Below are 25,851 nucleotides of genomic sequence, written 5' to 3'. Positions count from 1 at the left end.
TGTCAGGGCCGGGATGCTAACAGATGCAACCACTATAAGATTGTGGATAGCGAGAAATTTGTTTGCAAGGAAATAAACATTCTTGAAGATGATATGGAGCATGCTGTGACAGGAGATGAGGCTGGCTGGAGAATAAAATCAGGTGGGGTGGAGGACTGCGAGTCGCATCTTGGTGAAAGGCGAGGTGATTGAGAGATGGAGGTCAGAATAAGCATTGGCGGGAGAAGATGGAGGAGGGAGTGGACTAGAGCTGAGAAGTAGTTAGAGTATGTAGCGGTTGGGCCCAAGAGAGCAACCAATACATACACACACACACACACACACACACACACATATGACACATAGGAAAAACTTAAATTATGTGCAAGTGGCAGAGAAGTAGGTATAATAAGTAAGTCCTTAGGATAGCAGCTTTACGAGTGAAAGTAACCAGCCTGGGATCAGAGAAGTCCAGGTCTGTGAGGAAGGTCAGAGATGTACAGTATCTGTGAGGAACAGCAGAGGTCTGTAGTCTTCAAGGTAAATTGGAGATGTCTGAGCTCAGCGAGGAAGGTTGGAAAAAGCTATGGTTGGTGAAGAGATCAAAGAGGTTGCAAGCAGCCTGGAGGGGAGGACTACTTGACAGAGTGAGGTGTGGTGCTGGAGAAAGCAATGCAGAAGAAAACAACCATTAATACCGACAAACCAGCTGCTGGTAGTGAGTCACAGAATCTAATTGACAGAACTGCTTTTGGAAAGATTGTTGGCAGCTCTGGCAGCAGATTGGCAAAGGATAATGAAATCCACTCCGGGAGCCATGCAGAGGGGTGTATTAGCTGGTTTCCATCTAGGTTTCACAACGTGCAGTCTCAATCTACTTGCTAGTAGGTGCAGGTCCATTAATTGACATTAAAATGACAATCTCGAAAAGGCCAAAAATAAGGCTGGTGTGGAAATATGTGGCTTATGTTGTATCTGACCCAGGAGCCGTTTATCTTGACACCAGTTGCTTGGAATGAAAAACCGTTCTATTCCACTGACATCCCATACATTGATGAGCAAGCAAAAATGCATCCCTTCCAGCCACCTCAAGAAAAAAAACATTAACTGATATAGTGTTTTGGGACTGAAGTGAGGGAACTAATAAAGTCAACAGCAACATTGGTAAAGTCAGTAGGATTGGAATGATGTTGAGCTGACACCGGCATCAGCACAGTTGGCCAAATGGCAGCCATCTATGCTGAAATTTCTATGATTCCTCAAAGATTACAGACTCAACTCCTGGACTGAACTAATCTCAGTTGCAGTGGCAGTACTCCTAACTGCTGGAGAATGTATGAATGTAGGCATTGGCTGAGCCCAGATTGGGCTTAGTTCTGATGCCCTCATGGATTATTAGTCTACCAGCGTTCATTGTCTAGGCTCACTCATTAAGAATGACTACTTGATAAAGTGATTCAAGGGGGTAAATTTTAACAACGAGCCAGGAAGGAAGCAGAGGGGAAGATTTCCGGGAGCGAAACCCGAAAGGTAAGTGGACGGGTCACGATCCATCAATTGCGCTTTTGGGTTTCACGTTCGGCAGCCAGCCTGATTGACAGGCGGGCAGGAAGGCCTGCTGCGGCAGGCTGCAGCCAAGGATCAGAGGGAGAGAGGGATCATGGGCTGGGGAGAAGATCGGGGAGCCAAGGAACAGATCGGGGGGGGGGGGGCAAGGAACAGATTGAAGGGGCCAAGCAACAGATCAGGGGCAGAGGAACAGATCAAACAGGTCCAAGAAACAGATCGGGGGGTGGCCGGGGAACTGATCCGGAGGCAGAGGAACAGATCGGGGGGGGGGGGGGGTGGCAGAGGAACAGATCAGGGGGCGGGGCAGAGGAACAGATCAGGGTGGGGGCAGAGGAATAGATCGGGGGGGGGGCAGAGGAACAGATGGGGGGGGGCAGAGGAACAGATGGGGGGAGGACAGAGGAACAGATTGGAGGAGGCAGAGGAATAGATCGGGGGGGGGCAGAGGAACAGATCAGGGGGCGGGGCAGAGGAACAGATGGGGGGGGCAGAGGAACAGATCGGGGGGGGGGGACAGAGGAACAGATCGGGGGGGGGGACAGAGGAACAGATCGGGGGGGGGGACAGAGGAACAGATCGGGGGGGGGGACAGAGGAACAGATCGGGGGGGGGGACAGAGGAACAGATCGGGGGGGGGACAGAGGAATAGATCGGGGGGGGACAGAGGAACAGATCGGGGGGGGGACAGAGGAACAGATCGGGGGGGGGGACAGAGGAACAGATCGGAGGGCAAAGTTACAGATTTGAGGTCGCTGGAGGTCGGCTAAAGAATCGGAGGTAGGTGGGGGTCGGCCAATTTTGTGTTCCTGTCGGCCAGGTGAGCTTGTTGGGCCTGGATGAAGTACTCCTGCTCCTCCGGGCCCACAAGCAGTGCAATAAAGGCGCTCACCTCTTGGATCCAGCCCTTCCCATCTGCTTTTACCTGACATGAATGGGAAGCGATGGGAAACCCAAACAGGTAAGATTAAAGTTGTTTTATTATTCCAATACACAAAATATTAAGTACTTCAAGTATTTCAGTGAGGTACATTGCCCTTTTAAGTATCAGCCCAATGGCTTTAAGAGGGGACGGGACTTCCTGGTGTCCGCTCTCCACATACAGACAAACCTGCCTGGGTTAAACCCAGAAGTAGGCGTGTTGGAGCTGGGATGCCGTCCCGCTCTGAAAACAGAGTATTTTTTACTCCCCACCCGTCCCCAACCCACCCGTACTTGGTGCCCAAGGGCTCTGGCCATGGAACAGTACTTTGGAAGGAGTCAATATTTTCAGTCGAGCGAAAGGAAGGGTGAGAATTAGAAAAGTGCTCAACATATTTTTCTCATTGTTTACAAGCACAAGGTTTAGTATTATCACAAGGCTTGTAAACCATGTCTTTATGAGGAAAATGACACAGGCTTCTTCTGGCCCTTTGTCAAGCATACTTCTTCATAAAAACAGTGCTGTGCTAAAAGTATAATGCAACATATAGCAGATAGATACTTTCAAACCTTTAAAGTGCAGTGGGATTTGGAATGTGAGGCTGCATTACTATTTTCCTAACTACAATAAGCAAAACAAAACAGAAGGTTCACATACTGAACCCATTACACAGTTAATTAAGTTTCATGTTTTTAGTGAAACCATCACCATAATGACAACAGTTTTATAAGCTTAGAAAATAATTTGATACCTTGAGTTAAAATATTACCTTAAGGAGCTTTGCATTAAGCAGCAATGTGTAGGCAGCTTCAGTGTAGTTATCACACTCTTTGTGCAGGTCACACAGCTTGTATAGATACCTAAGGAAGCAACATTATGAATTTTGAACACGTATTAAATATGAAATACTGTGGAGTGTTCTGAAGAAAATCCTAATGTATCAAATAAAATAGGTTATTCTTAAGAGTTTGAATGAATCTACATTTAATAGTACTACAACATGGGTGGTGTAATTAGCCCTAGTACCCCTGGGTTCAGGAGTACTAATTATCCAGTGACCCTGCTGGAAGTGTGCATGTATGAACTTCAAGTGAGGACACGATCAAACAAGTCCCTCTGTCAACACTCACTATCAAGGCACACAGATGAATTGTAACCATTGGGTCATGTAAGCGAGGATATCCAGCATCTGCGAAATTGTACCCCACCAAGGAGTCAGTCTTCAGGAGAAGACGTTAAGGGGAAAAAGGAAGAGAAAATTGAAAAAAAATTAATAAGCACTATGCTGCAGAGCAGTAATAACATTTGCTGAACATAGCTTGCTGGCACGTAATGGATCTACACTGTCATCACTGTGCAATTAGAGTGCTGAGAGCTAGATATTCATGAAAGATTTTTGTGAAATTTGTTTATGGAAAATGTCACTATAGTTTTTTCTTACAAGTTAGGCCATCACTGGCCTCTGCTCTTTGCCACTTTGTTCTTGCTCTGTGATTGGCAGGAATTCACCTCGGAGCAATGCAGAGGTCTTTGGTAACATTCCATAAATCATAGGCCAAAAAATTGGACTTTGCCCAAAACGAGCGGCAAGTCAGCAATTTCTTTGCGCGCCGGTCCCCGGTCCCGATCTAAATTTGGTCTCGGGCCTTATTTGTATTAAACAGGCAAGTTGTGGATGCCAATCGGGAGACCCAATGCAGCTTGTCAGCTGGGCTCTGACTGCTCTTATTTCTTACTTACATGTTGGAAATTAATCATTTTGTAACAACTCCAACTTCTTTTTTTGCATACCTGATGTACATTTCTTCTCTCTCAATTTCTTTGTAGAAGTTCTGAAATACAGATCAGAAAATACTTTTCTCCCAATTTTGTAATACACATGGGTTTTTCAAATAATATACATCTTAAAGCATTCAGGAGAAATTTTACTTAAAGACAATAGCTTAGAAATGCCAGAAACCCTGCTCCATCGGCAGAAGTACAACATGGCAGGACTTCAACCTGCTTGTCTGCCCTTGCCTTGATTCTGCCAAATCCTAGGAATGGGGTCAATTACATAATAGTTGTTCGTGGCACTACTGGCGTGCTCACTCCACAAGGGCAGCAGGATTTCAGGGAGGCATATTGCCAATCCATCAAGGCAGCGGACCAGTTTGTCTGAACTGTGAATACTTAAAAATTTCAAGTTCCAGTTCTGTTTTCACTGTTGTAATGCTCTCCTAAGAGCAACTCAACTCTGAGATTTATTCCCAATGGGATACACCATTATGGGGCCCATTTATGGCCACTGTATGGCAAGTCGGTCTGTTTCATTTCCACGCTCAAAATGGCCTGTAATTTCTACAAAGTAAGTCCTTTGAGCTTGTAGATCCTGTAGGTGTCAAAGAGGATTTTCACAAAAACAAATCTCTCACATTGTGAATCCTCAATGTGCCCGTTATACTACTCCAACTAGTACAGTATTGATGCATTTTATTAGTGATGTGAACAGGCAGTTATGGCTAAACTGCCCATATGCATTGCTGTTGAGAGAGTAGGCAGAGCTCTGGGGATACATACTCAAATGCAAGCATAGATTACCAGCGTCCAATTGCCAGCGAAATATCATATGTCTCAAAAGACAGGACAGTTAGCTCTTTTCAATTATTTGAAATTAAATGGTGGTGAAGTAGGCTTTCGGAGTTTAAAAAAATTTGAAAGCAGTGATCACTGGCTGCAGTGATATTTAATATTAGCAGTGTCTCTTCCAGGTGGTTACCAACATTAAATCTCCAATTATTGCAAAATCACTTGGTGCAATGCAAAAGATCAAAATGCACCATCACATGTGCAGTGTATTCGGGCATTACATTGTCTAAAGCTGTGTCAGAAGTATGCAGGCATAGGTGCCAGATTGATGCCCAGCTCTCCAAGTACTTTTGCCTAGAACATAAAAGGATTCAGTGACATTAAATGACATATGCACTTAACTGTTCAGCTGTATTAACCAAGGTCATTGATACATACAAAAACCATGTAACCAACTAGTTATGGTCTACCTCTAGCATTTCTAAAGTATATACATTTATTGCTTTTTCAGCTTGACCGAAGAATTATTCAACAACATAATTCTTTAAAGACTACTACAAACTCAAACAGACTGGTGGGCTTCTTTTTTCCTATGTGTGTTCACCTTATCATTGTTTCAAGTGATGGCGAATTGCTTCAGATGTTTTCCTTCCGAGGAGAGGCCGTTCACCTGCTCCGAGTGCGAGAAGGGATTCACTCGGTCATCGTCTCTGCGTGAACACCAGCTGGTTCACACCGACGAGAGGCCGTTTAAGTGCTCCGACTGCGAGAAGAGCTTTAAAAGCTCCAAGGACCTGAAGATGCATCAGCGCATTCACACCGGGGAGCGGCCGTTCACCTGCTCTCACTGCAGTAAGACGTTGACGCAGTCATCCAGTCTTCTGAAACACGAGCGCATTCACACCGGGGAGAGGCCGTTCCCCTGCTCCGTGTGTGAAAAGCGATTCACCAGTCCATCGGACTGCTGAGACACCAGCGCGTTCACATTTGACTGCATTGTTTCCAAGCTGCTGTTAATCAGATCCAGGACGGGCGATGTTAATCATGCCAATTTGGTGGCAGATGGACAGGGCAGGGGGTGGGGAGGCAATATCTGAGCTGGATTTTAAGAGGTGTCAGCCCTGGCTCGGTTGGTAACACTCTCGCCTCTGAGTCAGAAGCTCGTGGGTTCAAGTCCCACCCCAGAGAATTGGGTACAAAATCTAAGCCGCCACTCCCCGGTCGCCAGTACTGAGGAAGTGTTACTGTGGGAGTTGCAGTCTTTCGGGATGAGACATTAAACCTAGGGCCCCGTCTGCCCTTTCAGTTGGACGTAAAAGATCCCACGGCCACTATTGGAATGTCCTAGCCAATATTTACCCCTCAATCAACACCACCTTTAAAAAGAAAGCAGATTATCTGGTCATTGTTACATTTGCTGCTTGTGGGATCTTGCTGTGCTCACGTTGGCCGCTGCGTCTCCGACATCACAACAGTGCCTCCGTTGCAAAAGGCCTTCGAAAGCAAGTCTGAACCTGCAGTTGTGGTGGCTCTCTCCACCCAGTACGGTTTCTCAAAGCCAAGAAGTAATTGACCCCTTACTTGCCAAGTTGCATTGCTGAGTGTGATGAAATCGCCCTGTGAGTGTCAAGACTTTAATTTGAGTGGATATTTACCAACTGCGTGGTGACAAATGCAACGCTGTGCAGATTAACCCATCCCAGGGCCACAGTGGCTGTTCTGTCCTTCATTACAAGTGTCCCGGATGGTGGCGCAGAGTTAACGAGAGTTTTTTCTTTTTACACGAGCTAGATTCGGGATGAAGATTTAGATGAAGCATCCCCCCCACCCCCGCCTTTTGATGGCAGGTCAGGAAACGGCTGAGGAGTCGGAGAGAATTAGCAGAACGAACAGGGTTGATTACAGTGAGCAATGTGGGAACACGATGAAACCACGCTTTAGGAAGGATGTGAAGGCCTTGGAGAGGGTGCGGAGGAGATTTACTAGAACGGTTCCAGGGACGAGGGACTTCAGTTACGTGGAGAGACTGGAGAAGCTGGGATTGTTCTCCTCAGAGCAGAGAAGGTTAAGGGGGAGATTTGATCGAGGTGTTCAAAATCATGAAAGGTTTTGAGAGAGTAAATAAGGAGAATCCGTTTCCAGGGGCAGGAGGGTCGGTAACCAGAGGACACAGATTTAAGGCGATCGGCAAAAGAGCCAGAGGGGTAGATGAGGAAACGTTTTTTTACGCAGCGAGTTGTGATGATCTGGAATTCACTGCCTGAAAGGGCGGTGGGAACAGATTCAATAATAACTTTCAAAAGGGGAATTGGAGAAATACCGGAAGGGAAAAAATTGACAGGGTGATGGGGGAAAGAGCAGGGGGAGTGGTGGAACTAAATGTACAGCTCTTTCAAAGAGCCGGCACAGGCACGATGGGTCGAATGGCCTCCTCCTGTGCCGTACCTTCTATGATGACATATCACACTTAATGTTTTACATTTCAAAGTAACAAGCATTTTAGCTGCCAACAGGCACTGTCTCAATATAATCTCTACCATTATGGCAGTACAGAAAATCTTAACAGAAACATATGGCCACTCAAACTGTTAAGAAAACTCCATCTGAGAAACAAGTCAGTTTATTGTCTGTCTTTATTTTAGCCATCATTATCTGTTTAACATTTAGATTTTAATATAACTATGTCATAGCATCCCTTTTGTGGCAATCCTACAAATCTGTATATGTGATAAAAAGCCATTCTAACTGTTTAATTTCTTATTATTTCACTTTTACTATAATTTGTTTAAATAAGTCACTCTATGTGCAAAGTGGTATTTAATTGATTCTCCATTTATAAACTAGATCAGAAACCTTTATTTGTTGTAAAAGAAGATACATCTTTAATATTTAAATAAGAGTACATTTTTGATATTTGATCCATACTTTACAATATATTAATTTACAAATATTTTGTACGTATTCGCTATAAAATGTTATTTTGACATTACTTTCTGCTTTTGTTAAAGACCAGTTGAATCACTATCGTCATCTAGGGCTGATTGTAACGTGTTCTCTGAAATAGGACAAATTTAATCTAAGTCGAAGTTGAGGTACCTCTAATGGATAACTGCACCAACACTTATTACTATGGGAATAGGTACTCAGACCAATATATTGAGTAAATTCAACAATCCCAGCAGGAACTGCACTTGAAGTGAGCCTAAGTTAGAGATAGAACTTTAGTACTATCATCTTCAAGCACAGATCCCCAGTGGAAGCAATGGGATCACTGAATTTACCTTAAGGGTATCATACGCTGAATATTAGTGTGCACTATTTTCTGCTTCTGTGCTATGCTTACAAGGAAAAAGAGGAATTCAGATCACTGCTGGAATCTGCCATTCACCCCTGGGTTCTTGCTCTGTGATTGGCACAAAGCCACATTGGGGCAATAAGTGGAAAGTACTGATGTAACTGTAAACTATACATTCCTGAAATTGATCAGCATCACAAAAACATTCACAGTAAGCCCTTACCAGTACATTGACTGTACAGCTCATACGGTTTTCTTTGTTTTCATCATGCATGATCGTTCTGTAATCCAAAAGCCTCTCCATAAGCCTAACAACCAGCATGACAAAGTTTTCTCCATTCTTAGCAAGATACTTGTGCTTTCTACAGTGTTCCAGAAGGCTGGATAAAGTAGTAAATAGCAGATTAATTTCATGCATGGGGAAAAAATTAATTGAGGTCAAATTTGAAGTATTAGGATGCTATATATTATTCACACATTTTCATTATTACAAAGTCAAAATGTGCTGCAGTATAATTATTACGCTATTTGTCTTTGTTACAGAATAATTTTTCTCATTAATTGACACTTACATCTTCTCAAACAGCACTTTGTACTGCTCATCCCCTCTGCCTCCTTCCACTTCATGATCTAGCTTGGTGATGATCTCATTTTCAAACTATAATTAAACAGTGAGTGTAAATAATCAGCATTACAGCATGTTATTAGTTCAATGCAAATATTCCATTTATTATTGGAGCTTCTATGATTTATATACTGAGAAGAGATGCATAAGCTAACTAATCGCTTCTATCTTGCTTCATTGACCTTAAGTGCAATACATTTCAAAATGATCCCTTCGTTATCAATTGTGGTGCACTACTGGACATTGGTAGGAACACAGCAAATCTGTGAAAACCTTGCCAGCTCAAGCGTAACCTTTTGCTAGCCCTTTGAAGAATGGATTACTCTTGCCCAAATAAAGTTATGCTTAACATGAACGAATGCATGTAGATAACATTACTGAGATTTTTCTTGTTTAACAATTTTGAAATAACAGTATGAATTCAGTCATTAAACTTTTTTTTTTAAATGAACAGGATAGAGAAAAATACATAGTCTCTACAAAAAAAAAACACTTCCACAACCAAAGAAAATGTAGGCAACAGAAGGTACGTTGCAAGCATCACGATTTCTCTACTCTACTGCCTCACTAATCAATTCTAGTAGAAATGCGGCCAATTGCGCTCTACACTCCACACAACTTCACAATGAATTAATGTCTGAATATTGAAAACAACCTTGGATTAGCTGCCTCAAGCATAGTTTTGTTTATCTCCACGTTTGCCCGAGACACAGGCAGTAGAACAGGAATGTGCGATAAAAATAACTGGTACAGAGCACTGTTCAGCCACTGATGGCTGTTATACTCAATGTATGTCTGCAATGTGTGTTAATCTGCACCTTGTACACATTTGCTTATGACTTTAACTTTATATTTTGTTTCCTAAATAGCTATCCCTTTCTTAGGGATAGCTCTGACTTGGAAGCAATTATTTTTGGGAAATATATCAAAGAACAATAAATAGCAAATAAACATTCTGTTGGGATTCACTAACTGCCTGATAAAGAATTTTAACTTTACAAACTTCCCCCTTTCCACTAAAATTGTAGCTATTATACCACAAGCGTTAATCAGACAGAGTTTACAGGAACTACTTTAGAATGTTCTTTGCTTCCCATCTATATGGGGTATTATGTTGAAATGTTTGCTCTCTCATCACGCAATTATGACTGTACATAATCTATCTCTGGATTGTCCTGCTACACGTAGCATGACAATCCAAAGATAGAGCCACAAATCTTTTATTGGTTCTTAGAGTGTCATTTTGACTGAAATCTGTCCAAGGGGCTGGTGTGGTGAGGTGTTAGTGTTGCGTTCATTCCATTCCAGCATGAGAAGCCAACAAAATGCCCTAGAATCCATGGTGAATTATAACATCATATCAATGTTGTTCCTTACACTTAATTAACAGGGCAAGTTTAACTCTTCTGGTCGATGTCATTTTGGCTTATAAGCATAACAAATGCCAGCCACATTATATTGGTCCCATACACTGGTGTTTTGACCTCCTCCAAAACTTGAAGCACCATTGCACTTATATAAAAACACATGCAAAGCATTCCATGGTGTTTATGTATCTGCAGGAGAAGGTGGACCACAAAATATGTGCATTCAGTTCTGATAAGGTACATCAGGTGCATTTCATGCTGGTAATCGTGCATAACAAATGCATTGCTCTCTCTTTTTCTAGAGGTTCTTCTCACTGTCCCCTCTCTCCTGATTAGTCACATTTCCATGCTAACGTTCTCTGCATCTTTGTATAAATAAAAGAAAAAAAAGCGCAAATATTGGAAATTTGAAAGTAAATGGCGGAAAGACACAATAGGTCCGTCAGCATCTGTAAAAAGATGTTTCGGGTGTAGGTCCTTCATCAGCGCCTGCCTTTTCTCTTTACAAATGTTATGTATTTCGAGCATTTTATGTTTTCATTTCTCTGGTTCTTGACTGGCTTTCTTCTCTCCTCCCTGAATTCTGCCTCTTTTTCTCTCTCAGCTCTTTCCAATTTTTTGCTGCCAATCCTTGCTACAGTGCACTTGAGTACAACATAGTGCAATATCTATTTCATGTTAATCTTATTTTTTAAATTCAGCTTTTTGCTCCTTTTTACTCTCTTTTCCATAAAGCTCTTCATTTTATGAAGTTGCTAAATGTGAATAGTGGGCCAGAAGAACACAAACTGAGATTAAGGCAATTGTTGGGAAAGGATAGAAACAACTATCTTGATGCTGGTATTGATGTGCCAAAAATGAGGCATTTTTGTCTATAATGTATCATGGTATTGGTTTATTTCTTTCTGCCACGATACACAAGGGTAATTGACCCAGTTTACTTTGACACAATGGTCCCAAAACAGATATTAAGTCTGTTGCAGGTATCCAAAGTAGAAGGCCAAAGCAATCAATTTAAATACAAGCATCTTGTGTTTTTTTTTAGTTTAAGAGACATACATTTAAACTTCCTTTGTCCTGGTCAATTTTGCAAAGTGTTTCTCAGCCAATTGAGCAGGCTATCAGAGGCACAGATAGGCCAGAGAGAGTGTATGGCTATTTAGCAACAAATTGCATTGCAAGGTTAACATTTAGGGACCTTGTGTCTGGTCCAGTTCACATTGCAGTTTAACACAGCAGGCACTATTTGTTATTTTCCATCTTTCGAGGAGGAATAGTTAACCTTCCAACTACTGTAAATCTGCAGTGTGTCCCTGTTCACTTATCCATTTGATGTTTAATAAATCTTTTTGGCAGTTTATAGTTTAAACCAGCAGATTGTTTACTCCAACAACTTCTAAAGTTCAGGAAGATCAAGCAATATAACCAGTAAGCCAAAATCCAGTTATGAGGGTTCGCCATTTGAGTTCATATGACTAAATTTAACAAAAACGATTTTAAAGATCATCAACTTTTTTTTCTTTTACCTAGATTATTGTATTAGTGAAATAAAAGCTACATATTTCTAAGTAAATCACCAGTTGCTAAAACCTTGTCCTATAGTCCCACCTGGTTGACTGTAGCCTTGACATTATGGCTTTCATTTTACTATAATTATACATATGTACTATATTTCTGCTACAGTACTTTAAAAAAAATCAGAACCTTGGATGACTGCATAATTAGGTAACCTGTTCTTAACAAAAGCAAAAACCAAGCTAATACCTTTATAAATAACGAGCAAAAAGTGCAAAATTGCTCATGGTTTAAGAACTTTTTTAAAAACTGTGTTACAAACAAGTTTAGATTGTATTAGAAAGTTATGATATCAACAAGAACTTACATTTCTATAACAATCCTCACAGAGATAGACATCTTGCTTTACAAGGCAGAGAGAAAAAAAGTTTTCACTGAGCAAGAGGGAAAAATACAACAGAGTTGAGAAGGGGTACGAAAGCACATTAAAGGAGGTATTTGAAAGTAGGGAGGAAAAGAGCAAAGCAGGAGGGTTTAAGTAGGAAGTTTCAGAAGGCAAGGGACAAAATGGCTGAAGAAGAGACTACTCATAGCTAAGTGGACAAAGTGGGAAACAAGGAGCAAAACTGATTTGGAGAAGCACAGGGCCCTTGCAAGGACCTGAAAAGAGATGAGCAACAAAGGGAGCAGGTTTAGGTCAGGCTAGAGGGATTTGAAAGGAAGGATGGGAATGTTAAAATCAGTTTGCTGGGGCACAGAGAGCCAGCGAAGCTTTGCCAAACATAGGGGACAATGGGAGTGTAGGATTTTATGTGGATGAAGATAGACGCTGTGGTGTTCTGAATAAATTTAGGTGGTGGAGAGTGGAAATGAGTAAGCCAGCAATGGGGGGAGAGGTAGGGATAGAGCCGAGTGATACTTCGTAGTGATCCTAGGCAGTAGTTGGGGTACTACATTTGGCCTCAGCATCACTATGCTAGGGAGAGGGAAAAAAATACTCAGGGTTCCTGCTCTTGATTACTATCCCTGCTTGAAAGTGTGGGTGTGTGAACGTGGGGTGAGGTCAAAATCAGGCATGGCTCTTGTGTCCTAAACAGATTCAAACTCAATGCCTAAGTTTATACATTAAGATATGTGACTTGGGAAAGGTACCAATAAAGCCCATTCAACTGCATCTCAAAGAGTTTATTCCCAAAGGAGAGAAGTGAGAAAAATGAAGGATTTAAAAAGTTAAAATGCCAACTCAGTCAAATTACTGATGCAAAGCTACCAGTAAAATATAAAATTAAAAATACGGGTGGAACTAGTAAAAACCATTTTAACTTGAAAAAAGCTAGAAAATGTTACAATACTATAATTAAATTTATGTACATTTATAAAGAGTATCTGGTAGAATGTTTCATGATACCTTTCAAAAATAACAGCTGCAGAATGACAAACAGTAATCGTTAACATATACAATATACTGAGGTCAGTTGCAATAAGTTTAAATTGGATTTGAATGCAAAGCTGCATGACAGTTCACAACTTCCAATATAACATTTCCTTTCTAGCCTGTAGCACTGAAGTGCGCAATATATTAGCACATTACCATGCACATAATTCTTATCTGCCTTGAGTTAATAATTTGGCCAACTTTATTCTGTGTCCAATTTTCAATCTGTAATCAGAAGCCACCGTATCTTATGATTTCAAACTAATTACTACAATACAGTTGACCTATGGTACAATTTAAACTTGGTATTGAGTAAAAAAACATTTTATTCCTTCAGGTTTGGTGCTTTTTCATATTTTTATATTGCCAATCATAGTGAATATACTTTAGAAACAGCAACATTTTGCTACACTCTAGAAAAAAAACATATACAATTAAAATTATTGAGACTTCTTGTGCCTATCTCCAATTACCATGATATAATAGCGCTCTTAAGGCGTTGCTAATGCTTAACATGTTATAGCAATGTCTGCATCTATTACACCGTTAATGTCTGCTAGTCAGTCCCCTCACCACTGGTAGCACTGTAATATGAGTAATCCAGCTATCTCGTTATTTTGTTAACCTCACATTTTGCTGCAATTGTTGCCTGCTCCCACAACCCACTTCGCCTTGCTTCAATCTATCTGTGGATAAAACCCTCACCCATTCCTTTGTCACTTCTAGGCTTGATTATTCCAATGTTCTCCTGGCTGACTCCCTTCCTCCACCCTCCATTAACTTCAGCTCATCCAAAATTCTGCTGCTCATATCCTATCACCACCAAGTCTTGCTCACCCATCACTGCATAAATTTTAAATTCTCATGACCATGCCCCTTCCTATGTCTGTAACCTCCTCCAGCACTTCAACCCTCTGAGAATTCTGTGTTCCTCTGACTCTGGCCCCATTGCCTTCACCCATTTATTGGTGGCCGTGCCTTCACAAGTCTAGGCCCTATGCTGTAGAATCGCATCCTTAAACCTCTCCTCCACGAAACCCACCACTTTGACTAAGCTTTTAGTCACCTCTCCTAATATCTCTTTGTCTCAACATCTATTTTTGTCTGATTACGCTTATATGTTAGAGGCACAATATAAATGCAAGTTATTGTTGTTGTAGCAGTACACTTTATGTACAAACCAAACTCTGCTAGACCTTCCAATAACACTCTAACCTTTCAACAAGGTTTAATTTCTCCACATTAGTTGAAGCACTCAGTTGGTAGTGTCAGCCTTGTGTTAGTGGTAGCACATTTAGCTCTTTTTTTTAAAAAGAGGTAGAAGGTTGTGAGTCAAGCCCCACCTCAGAGACTTAAGCATATTATCTAGCTAACACTTCAGTGCAGTACTAAGGGAGTGCCGCATCGTTGGAGGTACCATCTTTTGAATGAGACATTAAACAAGGCTGTGTTTGCCTGCTCAGATGGATGTAAAAGATCCCATGGCACTATTTGAAAAGTAGCAGGAGAGTTCTCCTGATGTCCAACATTTATCCCTCAACTAACACCAATAAAACAGATTATCTGGTCATTGATCACATTGCTGTTTGTGGGATCTAGCAAATTGGCTGTCGCATTTCTCTACATTAAAAATTCTAACTTTTACCTAGGCACATTAAAACACCGGCAATTACACAAACACACGAAAATATCCACCATATTAAACATTGCAACAAACAAACATTCCATCAACACACTTACACAAACCTAACATAACACATATGAATACATACAAAAACACAAATTGCAGTAAGATACATGAGTCATGCAACAAATAAACAAAACAAAAATACAAACAGACACACATATCACACCAACACAATCAGGTGAAGACAAATAACAGCAGCTTAGGCAACTCATTGTAAGCAACTCCACAGGATGTCTGTGAGTAATATATTACAAGTTTTACATATAGCACACACTTCATGTAAGTGTTGCATTTACTTACTGTAACACTTTGTTGATAACACCTCTATATCTATACAACAGTATATTCTACTACTCACCACAAGGAAAGCTACAGGAGATCTGCTAATTTATTTTAAAAATGTACCCTAATTAATAAATGTACTTTGACAGTGTTGCTTTACTAGATTTTAAATTTGTGAAATATCTGATTTACGAGTGCCACATATGTGAGCGAAATAAATCTATCAAAAATGAAAAACCAAATAGCACCTGCTTAGTCTATATTTTATCTTGATTACAAGTTTACATGTTTTAAAAGTTGCTGAATACTCCATAAAGAACAAGACCAACATCTGTGCCAGCAATACACTATAGGATCTGTAGTCCCTTCGACTGCTCTTGTGCCATCACTGGAACACTACACACACTAGTTGTATTCACCTACATACACATATCGCTGAATCATCATGAAATATCAATATGGGTAACTCTGAAAATAACATTAACCGTCACTGAATAAACTACTATACAGTAAATACAAAAGTGAAAATAATGTTTCTTTGCAGTTGTAAATTTTAATTCCAGATATGTAATGCAATTAACTCACAGCCATGTGGATTTCAGTATGTTCTTGAATTCACTTACCATTTGGAAACTTCTTGTCGAGTGAAATTCACATTGCATCATGTCAAAGAATATTGCAATTGTGGCTTTTCTCAGTTCAGTTTCTGGAATAAGAGTCATCTCCAAGATAGGACCGACCATTTCTGGGATAAATTTGATTTTGTGCTGGCCTTTAAGGAAAAATTGCTCATAAATACAAAGAATCGTGTTTTTATCAAGAAAGAAACTATAGCTATAGTACATAATCAAGCAAACTTACAAAATGTGTTATGCATTATTATTATAATTTCCTCCTTGATCACTAGCAATTAATAAAACAAGGAAATAAAGGCAATACAGCAGTTTTAGCTAACATAAATCAACATAATTTGAAACTTAACCTATCAATTTCCACTTTTCTGAACTTATTTTGGTATTAATCTATTGCCTCGCTGACTTGTGCCACTTTTACAATCTCCTATTACTGTGTTGCCATGCCCACAATGCATATCTCCAGTGTGACAGTAATATGCTCGTTATCTTACTGCTCTATCTATGCTAAATATAAGGGTACAAAGATGATGCAAAAATAGGTTGTGGCTGGCTACTGTAGAAGGATTTTAAGGAAACCCACTGTGTATTTTCTCTTGCAAACCAGAGCACTAATGGAATTGCCAACTCCCAAAGCGGATTAGGCACAACAGACAGAGATGCTGCATTTAACACAATTTTTTTTTAAAAAAAGGTTATGCACTTTTAAACCAGCAGTGAATGACTTCCAAAATTATTTGCATTTTAGCGGAGGGCCAATTCTTAACAGTTAAGGACTTAGCACTCCTTTGTCCTCCATTTCACCTTGTCATACTAAGATTTTTATGCTGCAATTTTGCATTTGGTAGTATAAGCACAGTACTTACACTAATCCTAGGATAGAGCTGCCATATCCAAAGGGTTCTTTCTGACTGTGTTAACTCCACTGAGACCCACTAAAGGTAGAGATCTGAAATGCTCGAGTCAGCTCCACTCCAACAATTGGCACCAGGCCTTATATCAAATTATTATTACTTTTAGCACTTTTGTCTATTTCTGTTAATTGTTAGGATTTAAGTGGTACAATACTATCATTGATAATGGCATCATATGTGGGAACTGGTATGGAGGAGTTGCAGAGCTTAATAATGGAAAATTAATTAAAAGGGAAAGACAGTAATTTCTTTGACATTATCACCATTTAAAAGAATTTAAGCTCCAATTTTCCAAAGATGGGGTTGAGCTGATTCAACGCACAGGCCTGCTTGCGCCTGCAGTAGAGACGGTGATCTTGGTCCCTTCCGAATAGACTACAGGCACAGGAAAAGCTTGCCCAGAGATTTTATCATGTAGCTCACTTGGCTGGCGATTAGAAAATCCACTGAGGCAGCAGCTTTTAAAAGTGAAGAAACTGACCACAGTGTTACACAAAAGCATGTGAGCCACATTGCTCCATTTTACGCTGAAGAGCTCCAAGTCCTGCTGTGGACAGTGCACCAAATGAGGGTGTCCCTATTTGGGGCTGAAGATCATCTTCCAGTAAAAGCTCAGATGCAAGCTGCAAGGAGGGAACTTGAGCAGGCTAGGCCCCAGGAAATGTACCCATTTAAAATGAGCGAGCAACACGTAACGAGCAGTCCCTCACTGGGACCATATTTGAATAATTATTCAATATGAAAAGGGTCACACACGCCCCTGAAATCGTGGTTAGCAATTGGATGCACTGTGAATTGGATGTATGTGGTTACAGCCCCAAATTCTTGACTGCACTAGATTCCTGCATGGCCCTTGTGGTGCTTTGCAAAATCAAAGCTTTAAACTACAGCCTTCCATGTGAAGGTTGTAGGAGAAAAAAAACACACGCAAAAACATCTCCTAACTTGTGGGATTTGCAAAATTAACAAATCTTGAACAAGACTAGAAGATATGTGGAATAAGCCCCTAGCAAAAGCATCAATTAATTCCTTTTAAAAAATGGATAAATGGGTGATTAAGATGGATTAAAGGCTGTAGCCTTTGATGATGATGAAATTGTCTACAGAAAGGCGTACTTTCTGTTCTGTGTGTCGTCTGTGGAATGTAAATAATCACTGTTGAATGATGGGTTGTGGGGTTGGATTGATAACCTGGAGTTCCACTAGATTGCCTTTGAGAGCTGGGAGATGTTCATCTCCTTGGAGGTTTTGCCTGTCATTGCTCACCACCTCTAAGACATTGGGAAGGTTGTATAGGGACCATAACAGATTTGAAACTTTAAGAGGCTTGATGGTCCAAATAACAATTTTAAATTCCTTATTTTATTTTCTGCCAATATATTTGTTGTTTTAAGTTAGTTTGCAGATTGGAATTTTTGCACAGAGGAGTTACTGCAGATAACATTCTCCCCTTATGTTTTTCAACACCATGATCTTGACCATAACATATTGCTTAAAAGCACTCAAACCAAGGAGTTTCTTCACGATTTTCAATAATTTCAACGCTACCTGGAGCACGACCCAAAAGATCAGAAGAAAGCCTGCTGGCATTTGCTTCAAAATCTTGTAAATTCCATCCTGTATTGCATATCAACAGCTTTCGAAAAATAACTAATGAGCACTGCATGCCAAATTTAGTCGCATAACAGCTGTTTCAACTGTTGAAGAATACTGTAAGAGATTGCTATTAACAAGCTTTTGTAATTTAGATTTCTGAACCTTATTTTCACTGGGTGACAACACGCTGTTAGCATTTCACAATCATATAAGACATCAGCATTTACATACCACCAAGAACTTGTGCGTCCAAATTTTGCTAGCAATTATTATGGATTTAAATATCCTTTTTTGGAAAAGAATTACATCTCACAAAGCATGACATACAAGAATGTTACACAGAACATGAATAATTATCAAGGATATTTTTACATTTCTGAAATATATACACCATAGCTCATTTTTGAAATAACCCTCGTTATTCAACAAATATCCATTAGTAATCTCTATCAAAAACATTTTTGCAGCATAGAGTACCTGACTAATGACATTCTATCATTAAGAATTTCCCTTCTAATAAAAAACTTCAAAAAAAATTTGGCTTGCAAGCCAGAAATCTGAACTGTTCCCCTTCACACCTGTGAGATACATGTGCTTGCTTTATTTGTGAAATGAAAAGTAAAAAGTCCCTTGCATGTAATATCCCATATTATCCAGTCGTATAATCAAACAATCTCATAAAGTCTGCTTGCTTCACTTTGGACTGACATTGCACTTATAGTGTAAATGCAGCCTGAATTGAGAGTTATGGCACAACCTGAACTTAGAGTAAAATTTTGTAGAGGAGGGAGTCTCACTCCACTTCACTCTGTTCCAGTTTGGACCTCAAATTTAGATTTACACTTCCTAAGTTGGTACAAAGTAAAAACTCAAGGGGCCGATAATGCTGTCGTAGCCCAGTGATGACAGGGCTCTTGCACCTGGTTTTCATGCCTCCACAGATCCTTCTCTTCCTCCTCCAGCTAGAAATGAACATCAAGAATTATCATAGCCTCTAATATGTGGCACTGTTTTTGTTTCCTCCTGGTGTTGTTCATGGTGAATCCCAGGTAATGTTGTTGTTATGAAGGACTGCTGGAGTATGGAAATAGAGGAACGGTGCAGATCTTGAATTTGGAAAGAAATGTAATACACTTTTGCCCAGAAACAGTGAAGCAAGTGGTTTTTCATTGGTTCCTGGAAAATAAATAATTAGTGTTTCACCTCCCCAGTGTAGGTGCAGAAATAATTTTTTGAATGATGTGAATGGTTCATTTTTGTTTTTTTTGTTGGTATATTTTACTCATGGATACAGAGTTAATTTGTTGCTGTTTTACAAATATGAAATTTGAGACAAAGGAAATTTGACACTAGAGCATTGAATCTCTCGTAGGATTATTCGCAGTTGGATGATACACCGTTTTATAAAGACAAGACTATGTAATGCACAATGTATTTTTCTGCTGGTATTGTGGAACTATCAGAAAGAGGAAACTTTTATCACACTCGCATTGTCTAGATTTGAATCCAGGCCCTCAATGAAAGAACAGGCTACTGCACCAACCAGATAATCTCTGAAGTGTGTCTTGATAATAATAAATCATTCTATCCCTTGTCCTGCTGAGCATATCCTATCCATCATCAAGACTGCTTCCTCCCAGATTCCGCATTGTACCTTGCCTCTCCATCCTTACATCACTCTCACTGCTGCTGAAACCCTTATCCATACTTTTGTTATGACTAGAAGTCCAGGATCAATCAAACTCTTCTCATGCATGTAGGTTATTTTATGGGCATGCTAGGGTTATTTTGGGGGGTGGTAGCTAATGTTATCTTGTGGGTATTGATGTATGTTTCTGGGTGTCGTATATTATACTGTCGTTCCAAATAAAAACTGATTTTTACAGATTTTCTCCAGGTTTTTTGGTGTCAGATTTTTTTCCCTTGATTGTCTCCTGGTTTTGATGGTTAAAAATAGAACCTGTAAAACACTTGAAAAGAGGTTTTTAAATCAACAATAAAAAACGACTTTAATGATCCTTAGTCAACAACTTTAGGAGGAATATACTGACAGATAAAAGGATGGAGAAGAAAAAATATCTTTAAATGTTTCTGCCAGCGTCAGTCTCAATGGTAGCACAGGAATGAGAGAGTGCAGTATTGTTCAGGTTTGCACTTTTTCAAAGAAGAATGGGGGAGTTCTCCTGGTGTCCTGGACAACATTTATCCCTCAACTAACAACAACAAAATAGATTAACTGGTCATTTATCTCACTGCTTTTTACAGGACCTTGCTGCACATAAATTGGTTGTTGCGTTTGCCTACAAAATGATTGTCTACATTTCGAAGACTGTGAAACATTTTGGGACATCCTAAGGACGTATGAGGCACTATGTTAATGCTATATCTTTCTTTTTTCTTTTTAATTTGCCCACACCAAATTAATAGCCACTTTAAACAACTGTTGTGTTAACTGTTAGCCTGACAAGGATGAAGAGCTAAAAGAGAAAGTGTATTAATTTCCTTGCTTCAAAAAACATTGACCTACATATTTATTCAAAGGCACAACTTACCAAGGTTATACCACATGTCCCTGATCTCAAATCCGATTTGTCTCCTCATATCACCATATCTGAGAAAAAAATAAAATAATTAACACAAACTTATCTTGGCATCTTTAATATTTTGCTTGTCTCAATACAGAGCTAATTGTTGCCAAGCAAGAAAAAATGTGGCAGCCAAAATGCACATAGCAAGATCCCATATCAGAGAACGCTGCAGACACACAGCAGGTCAGACAGTATCTGTTGAGAGAGCACAAATCATTTGACGTTTCAGCAATAAACCCTTCCTTGGAACTGAACGATATTACAGATGAACAGCATTTAAAAACAGAGAAAGGGGGTGGGGAAAGGCAAAACCCACAAAATGACCGTCCAATTCCAATTCCAGTTGCTTTTTAAATGCTGTTCATCTGTAATATCGTCCCGTTCTGACATAGGGACCATAGCTGAAATGTTAACTTGATTGTTCTCTTCATAGATGCTGACTGACCTGCTGAGCGTTTCCAGCATTTTCTATTTTTGTTTTTTATTTTTGGCTGCAGTTTTGGCAATTGTTATAGGAGGCCACCTTATTTTGTTTTTAAAAATTACTTTAAAAAAAAAAATCACTTTTGGTTGCCAAACAATAGTGGTTAGAATTTGGGGAAAGGGGGAGGGTGGAGCATACAGTGGACTAGACACTCCCCTCTGGCACCTGAGTTCCACCCAAACACAAACTGCTGTGATGAAAATCATCTTAGCCTACAAACAATAAGGATTCCAAGTGAAATATGTTTATGTAGTCTCCATGCAGTTCCTACTGGCCATCGTGGGTGTGAGAAACAGATTAAATGTCACACTGATGCAGTAGCAGGCAGTCTCTTAAGGGTAGGTTTAAGTACATTGTTGGGGTAGAATAGAAAGAGCTTTCCTTTGCAACTAACTATTACATCCGATGTGGGAGTGCTTGATTCTCATAGTGGGCACCTGAAGTGGAAAATGCTCCACTTCCCAGTTCTAACATTCATCACCTTGATAAGCACAAAACAAGATAGTAAAAAAATGGCTGGGAATTAATTTCTGAAAGGTAACCTTTTATTTGATTAAAATAATTACAAATAATAAACCTTTGCACATGATCTTTGAATCCCTTGGGAGTTTTGTTTGTTATTAAGTTCTGAATTTTTAAAAAATAATTAACCAACAGTTAATAACAGCCTCATTTTTGATCCCATTTCCACATTTATTCACATCATTTCTGGTTATCTAAATACTCTATCTTAAGAGAATAGCATACAGTAATAAAAAAATATAAAATGCAAGGTTTAACTACTAAAACATTTAAAGAGGTTTCTAAGGGATGTTCAAAAGTTGAATTCAGCTTTCATCTCAGTCCCAATTAACTGAGCTATTTTATAGAGTTCTGCACTTAATTAACATAAAAATTACAAAAATGTTTTGATTGCATTACTAATATGCATTAAAAAAGTGATTAATAAAGCAATCCCCAGGAAGTTCAAAGTCTTAATAACAAAACCATTGTTACCAATTATTAGATTCATCACTCACAATCTTTTCATACTCCATGCATCACATTTGACCTGGTGCAGCACAGCAGTACATTGCACATACAATAGTATAACCATTTGGGAGTGTTGCAAGCTCACCTGAAAAAAACAATCTTGCACTACCAGCACTAGATATTGCTTTGTAACATTTAAAACTTGTAAAAGGAACCTGGGTGGCCCTCCGCACCATCTTTACATTTCTAATAAATAGAAAGAACTTTTCTGTCAGCTCTTTACTATCAAAAATTTCACTGGCAATTGGAGGCTAGAAAGTAATTTGATTATGCACACATAAATCTCTGCCTTCTTCCGCTCAACAACAATCCAAGTTTGCATTGCAACTGCAGTCGCCTTTTCTCAACTTTGTTTAAATATTATGTTGGTACAAATAGAACTGGGACACTGCATTAGGAGTGTTAAACAATATTCTATACACTGTGAGGTCAATTTTCCTGGGTCACCTTCTGCCCTGGGATTGTACAGAAGCAGCACATTGTGCCTGTCCAGGCCCAGAAGTGTCACCATTTCCTGTCCAGGGGCACCTCTGGCTCAGGCCCACCTCCTGGCTGTGCCTTGCACCAGCAAATTTGGGCTGGAAATATCTCCCCCCATCTCTTTTGCATACTAATGCTGGGCCTGTGCCTACTGCAGGCACATCCGCCCCCCTCAAGAAAGCCCCAAAATCTCGAAGAAATGTAAAAGGAGCAGAGACTGATGAAACAGGTTTCTGTCCCTGTTTCCTAACCTTTGCACCCAGGAAATGGGTGATCCCCAGAAGCAAGGGTTAGGAAAATCGGCTCTTGCCTCTATTGTAACCTAACTTGATGTTTTACATTTGTGCAGAGCAAGACAAACTTCGCATTCACTACCGCTGCAATTGGCAGCCACCCCAAGCTCTACCTCCATCCCACATGTGGAGAATGGTTAAAGAAAAGCTACATATAGTGGATAGGAGGAAGCTGTGAAAACAAATCAAAGCTGGGCTGAATGAAGGTGACACATGGTTCAATTTGCCCTTGAGATGTCCTGAGGAATGACTGTTCACTGGCAAGGAAACACATACCATGAAGAAGGATCATTCATGGCTATCAAACTGCATTATATGTAATTCATAGCTACACAAGCAAAGATTTTAAGCCCCTTGGAATTGGACACATTGGCAAAGAAGCATCCATTACTAGCATAAACCGCTACAACAGTTAAGATATCAAAACACAAAAATATCCACTTCTACTAACATGTATTTATAACACAAAGCCATCATATTATAATATATAGCAGTTTAAATATACAGATTATATACAAAATAGCACTGCTCTTTCCACTTTGTCTGCTATGTTTTCTACATAAAACCTTTAAGAAAATGTTTACACAAATACAAAGCAAGGCAGCATCACTTGTGAATTAAGTACAACATAGAATGGTCTTCGATACAACTCAAAGATGGTATAAAGCAAGGGATAGACAACTTTGAGATGCTTCGAAGAATTGACCTTTGCATGTGTCACCGTGACTTAATTCAAAGTTGAAATGATTGCTAAGCATTGAGACAGTATTATTTTGTTTCCTGAAATGCATTGTCAGAACTTTATGCAATAGATATCTATATTTACTATGCAACTGATTATCATTTATTCAATCTTTCTCATGGCCAGACAGCTCCATTCATATGTTTTTCTTCCTTCCAGGAATCAGTGTTTTTCAGTTACTCCCCATCTCTCCTGAAAGTGCCGGCTGTTGTTAAGTTACAGTTCCACAGGTACCAACAATCCTCTGGTACCTCACTGCAGTGGCCATTCTATAAATGTATAAGCCTGGACGTAGAAATTCCGCACTGGATGGGGCAGGGTTAAAATATCGGCAACATGGCACTCATCGGAGCTACAGTGCGCACATGTCCATTACAATTTTAACAGGCGTGTTTCGGGCAGCGTGTGAGGCCCTTGCCCCAAGGGGTCTCATGGCGTCATTCAGATCCCAACCACATTTTAACTGGCAGCAGCAAGGTTGGCGCCTGGTGGCAGTCTTGCCGGGGAAACCCAGCGCTGAGGATGAGTTGGTCCAGAACATGGCCGAAAACGTTAGTTTTTTTTTAAAAGGTTTCTTGGGTGCCAGGAGGAGCAGGAGTGTTCTTCTAGGCCCCACAAGGAATCCTGGGCAGCCCCTGCCCCGGGCGTCCAGCAATTGCAACTGAACCCCGCCCACTTCACTTAACTTGCCTGCGACCATTCCCATGGCTAAGGCCTCCTGCCACGTTTGCTTGACTCTCACCTGCTAGCTTGACACCCACTGACGCTGGGTTCGGGTGGGAATTAGGCTTGGTCTATTCAAAAACATCCTGGGAGTTAAAACGGCTCGGGCCTCATGTCGGCGAACGGAGCGAGCTTGCCGTTTGCCCTGTCGGTCTCAGGCTTGCCGCTCGGCCCACCTTAAAATTTGTGCTAGAATGTCAGCATATACTTGAATATGGAAAGCATCACAACTGAGCCCAATCCTGTTCTCACCAGATCTCCACTTTCAGCAGATGGTGGGAACCTGGCTGATTTTCTGCTCCTTTTCCTAGAGGCACTAAGGCCAGTTGTTGCACTCCAACTAAGATCAACTACCTTAGTATGAACCAGAAATCAAACCTGGGACCTTCTGGTATTTAGGGCTTTATATTACAATAGCACTTGGTAGTGCGTTTACCCACTAGGCCATCGGAAGAGCTTAAGTATGTACTTTGTAGGAGATCTTTTAGATATTATGGTAGCTACTACTGCAAAATGATTTAAAATCAGTTTAAAAGTCCTGCGAAATAACAGGAAATACTCCCCACTTTTGCCTACTTCACTTACCAGAAGGGACATCTAGTACCCAAAACATTAACATACTGGCAAATCAATAGGGTTGAGTATGCACATCAATGTCATTATGTACGAACTTCACATGGAAAAGATTAGCTTTTATTAAAATCAACTTTCCTGCATTAACTTTGTTTACAAATAAAAACCAGCAGAAAACTAGAAATATCAAGTCTATTGCCAACAGGTCCAGAGGACAAATTTTGCATGCTAGATATTGATCATTTGAGGAATAAAGTTTTTGTTTTTGTAATAACTTGTATTTTATTAGGATAATGCTGAACCATGAGGTATCAGATAGTTACCAATTATAACTCAGTCAGCCTTGGTGGCACAATAGTTTCATAGACAAGTACATCTTCAACTGAAAAGGGTTAATGCCCTATGGGTTTGTACGATAACAAAATCCATTTTTAATCTATTAGAAGTTGTCAGACAAGGAAAACAGATATTCTTCCAAGCTTAATGAGACATCATCTGTGTGCCAGCATGAATGAAGAGTACAATTGTTCATCGCTGAACAAAAATAGCAGAA

The 25,851-nt window shown here is 40.1% G+C and overlaps 1 protein-coding gene across 3 annotated transcripts in view; it reads right to left on the bottom strand.

The window, feature by feature from the left end:
- dock1 (dedicator of cytokinesis 1) overlaps nucleotides 1–25,851 on the bottom strand; it is a 472,808-nt gene that overhangs the window by 87,634 nt on the left and 359,323 nt on the right. For all 3 annotated transcript variants that reach the window (XM_068002361.1, XM_068002362.1, XM_068002363.1), the window contains 6 exons: nucleotides 20,936–20,994; nucleotides 15,865–16,013; nucleotides 8,903–8,988; nucleotides 8,554–8,710; nucleotides 4,259–4,299; nucleotides 3,237–3,327 (listed from right to left, as the gene is read on the bottom strand). In XM_068002361.1, coding sequence (XP_067858462.1) covers nucleotides 3,237–3,327; nucleotides 4,259–4,299; nucleotides 8,554–8,710; nucleotides 8,903–8,988; nucleotides 15,865–16,013; nucleotides 20,936–20,994 — 583 coding nt within the window. The remainder of the gene's footprint in view (nucleotides 1–3,236; nucleotides 3,328–4,258; nucleotides 4,300–8,553; nucleotides 8,711–8,902; nucleotides 8,989–15,864; nucleotides 16,014–20,935; nucleotides 20,995–25,851) is intronic.

Source organism: Heptranchias perlo, chromosome 21 (assembly GCF_035084215.1).
Source record: "Heptranchias perlo isolate sHepPer1 chromosome 21, sHepPer1.hap1, whole genome shotgun sequence".
Taxonomy (NCBI): Eukaryota; Metazoa; Chordata; class Chondrichthyes; order Hexanchiformes; family Hexanchidae; genus Heptranchias; species Heptranchias perlo.
The sequence above is the reverse complement of the archived record's forward strand: the minus strand, read 5'-3'. Positions and strand labels throughout refer to the sequence as shown.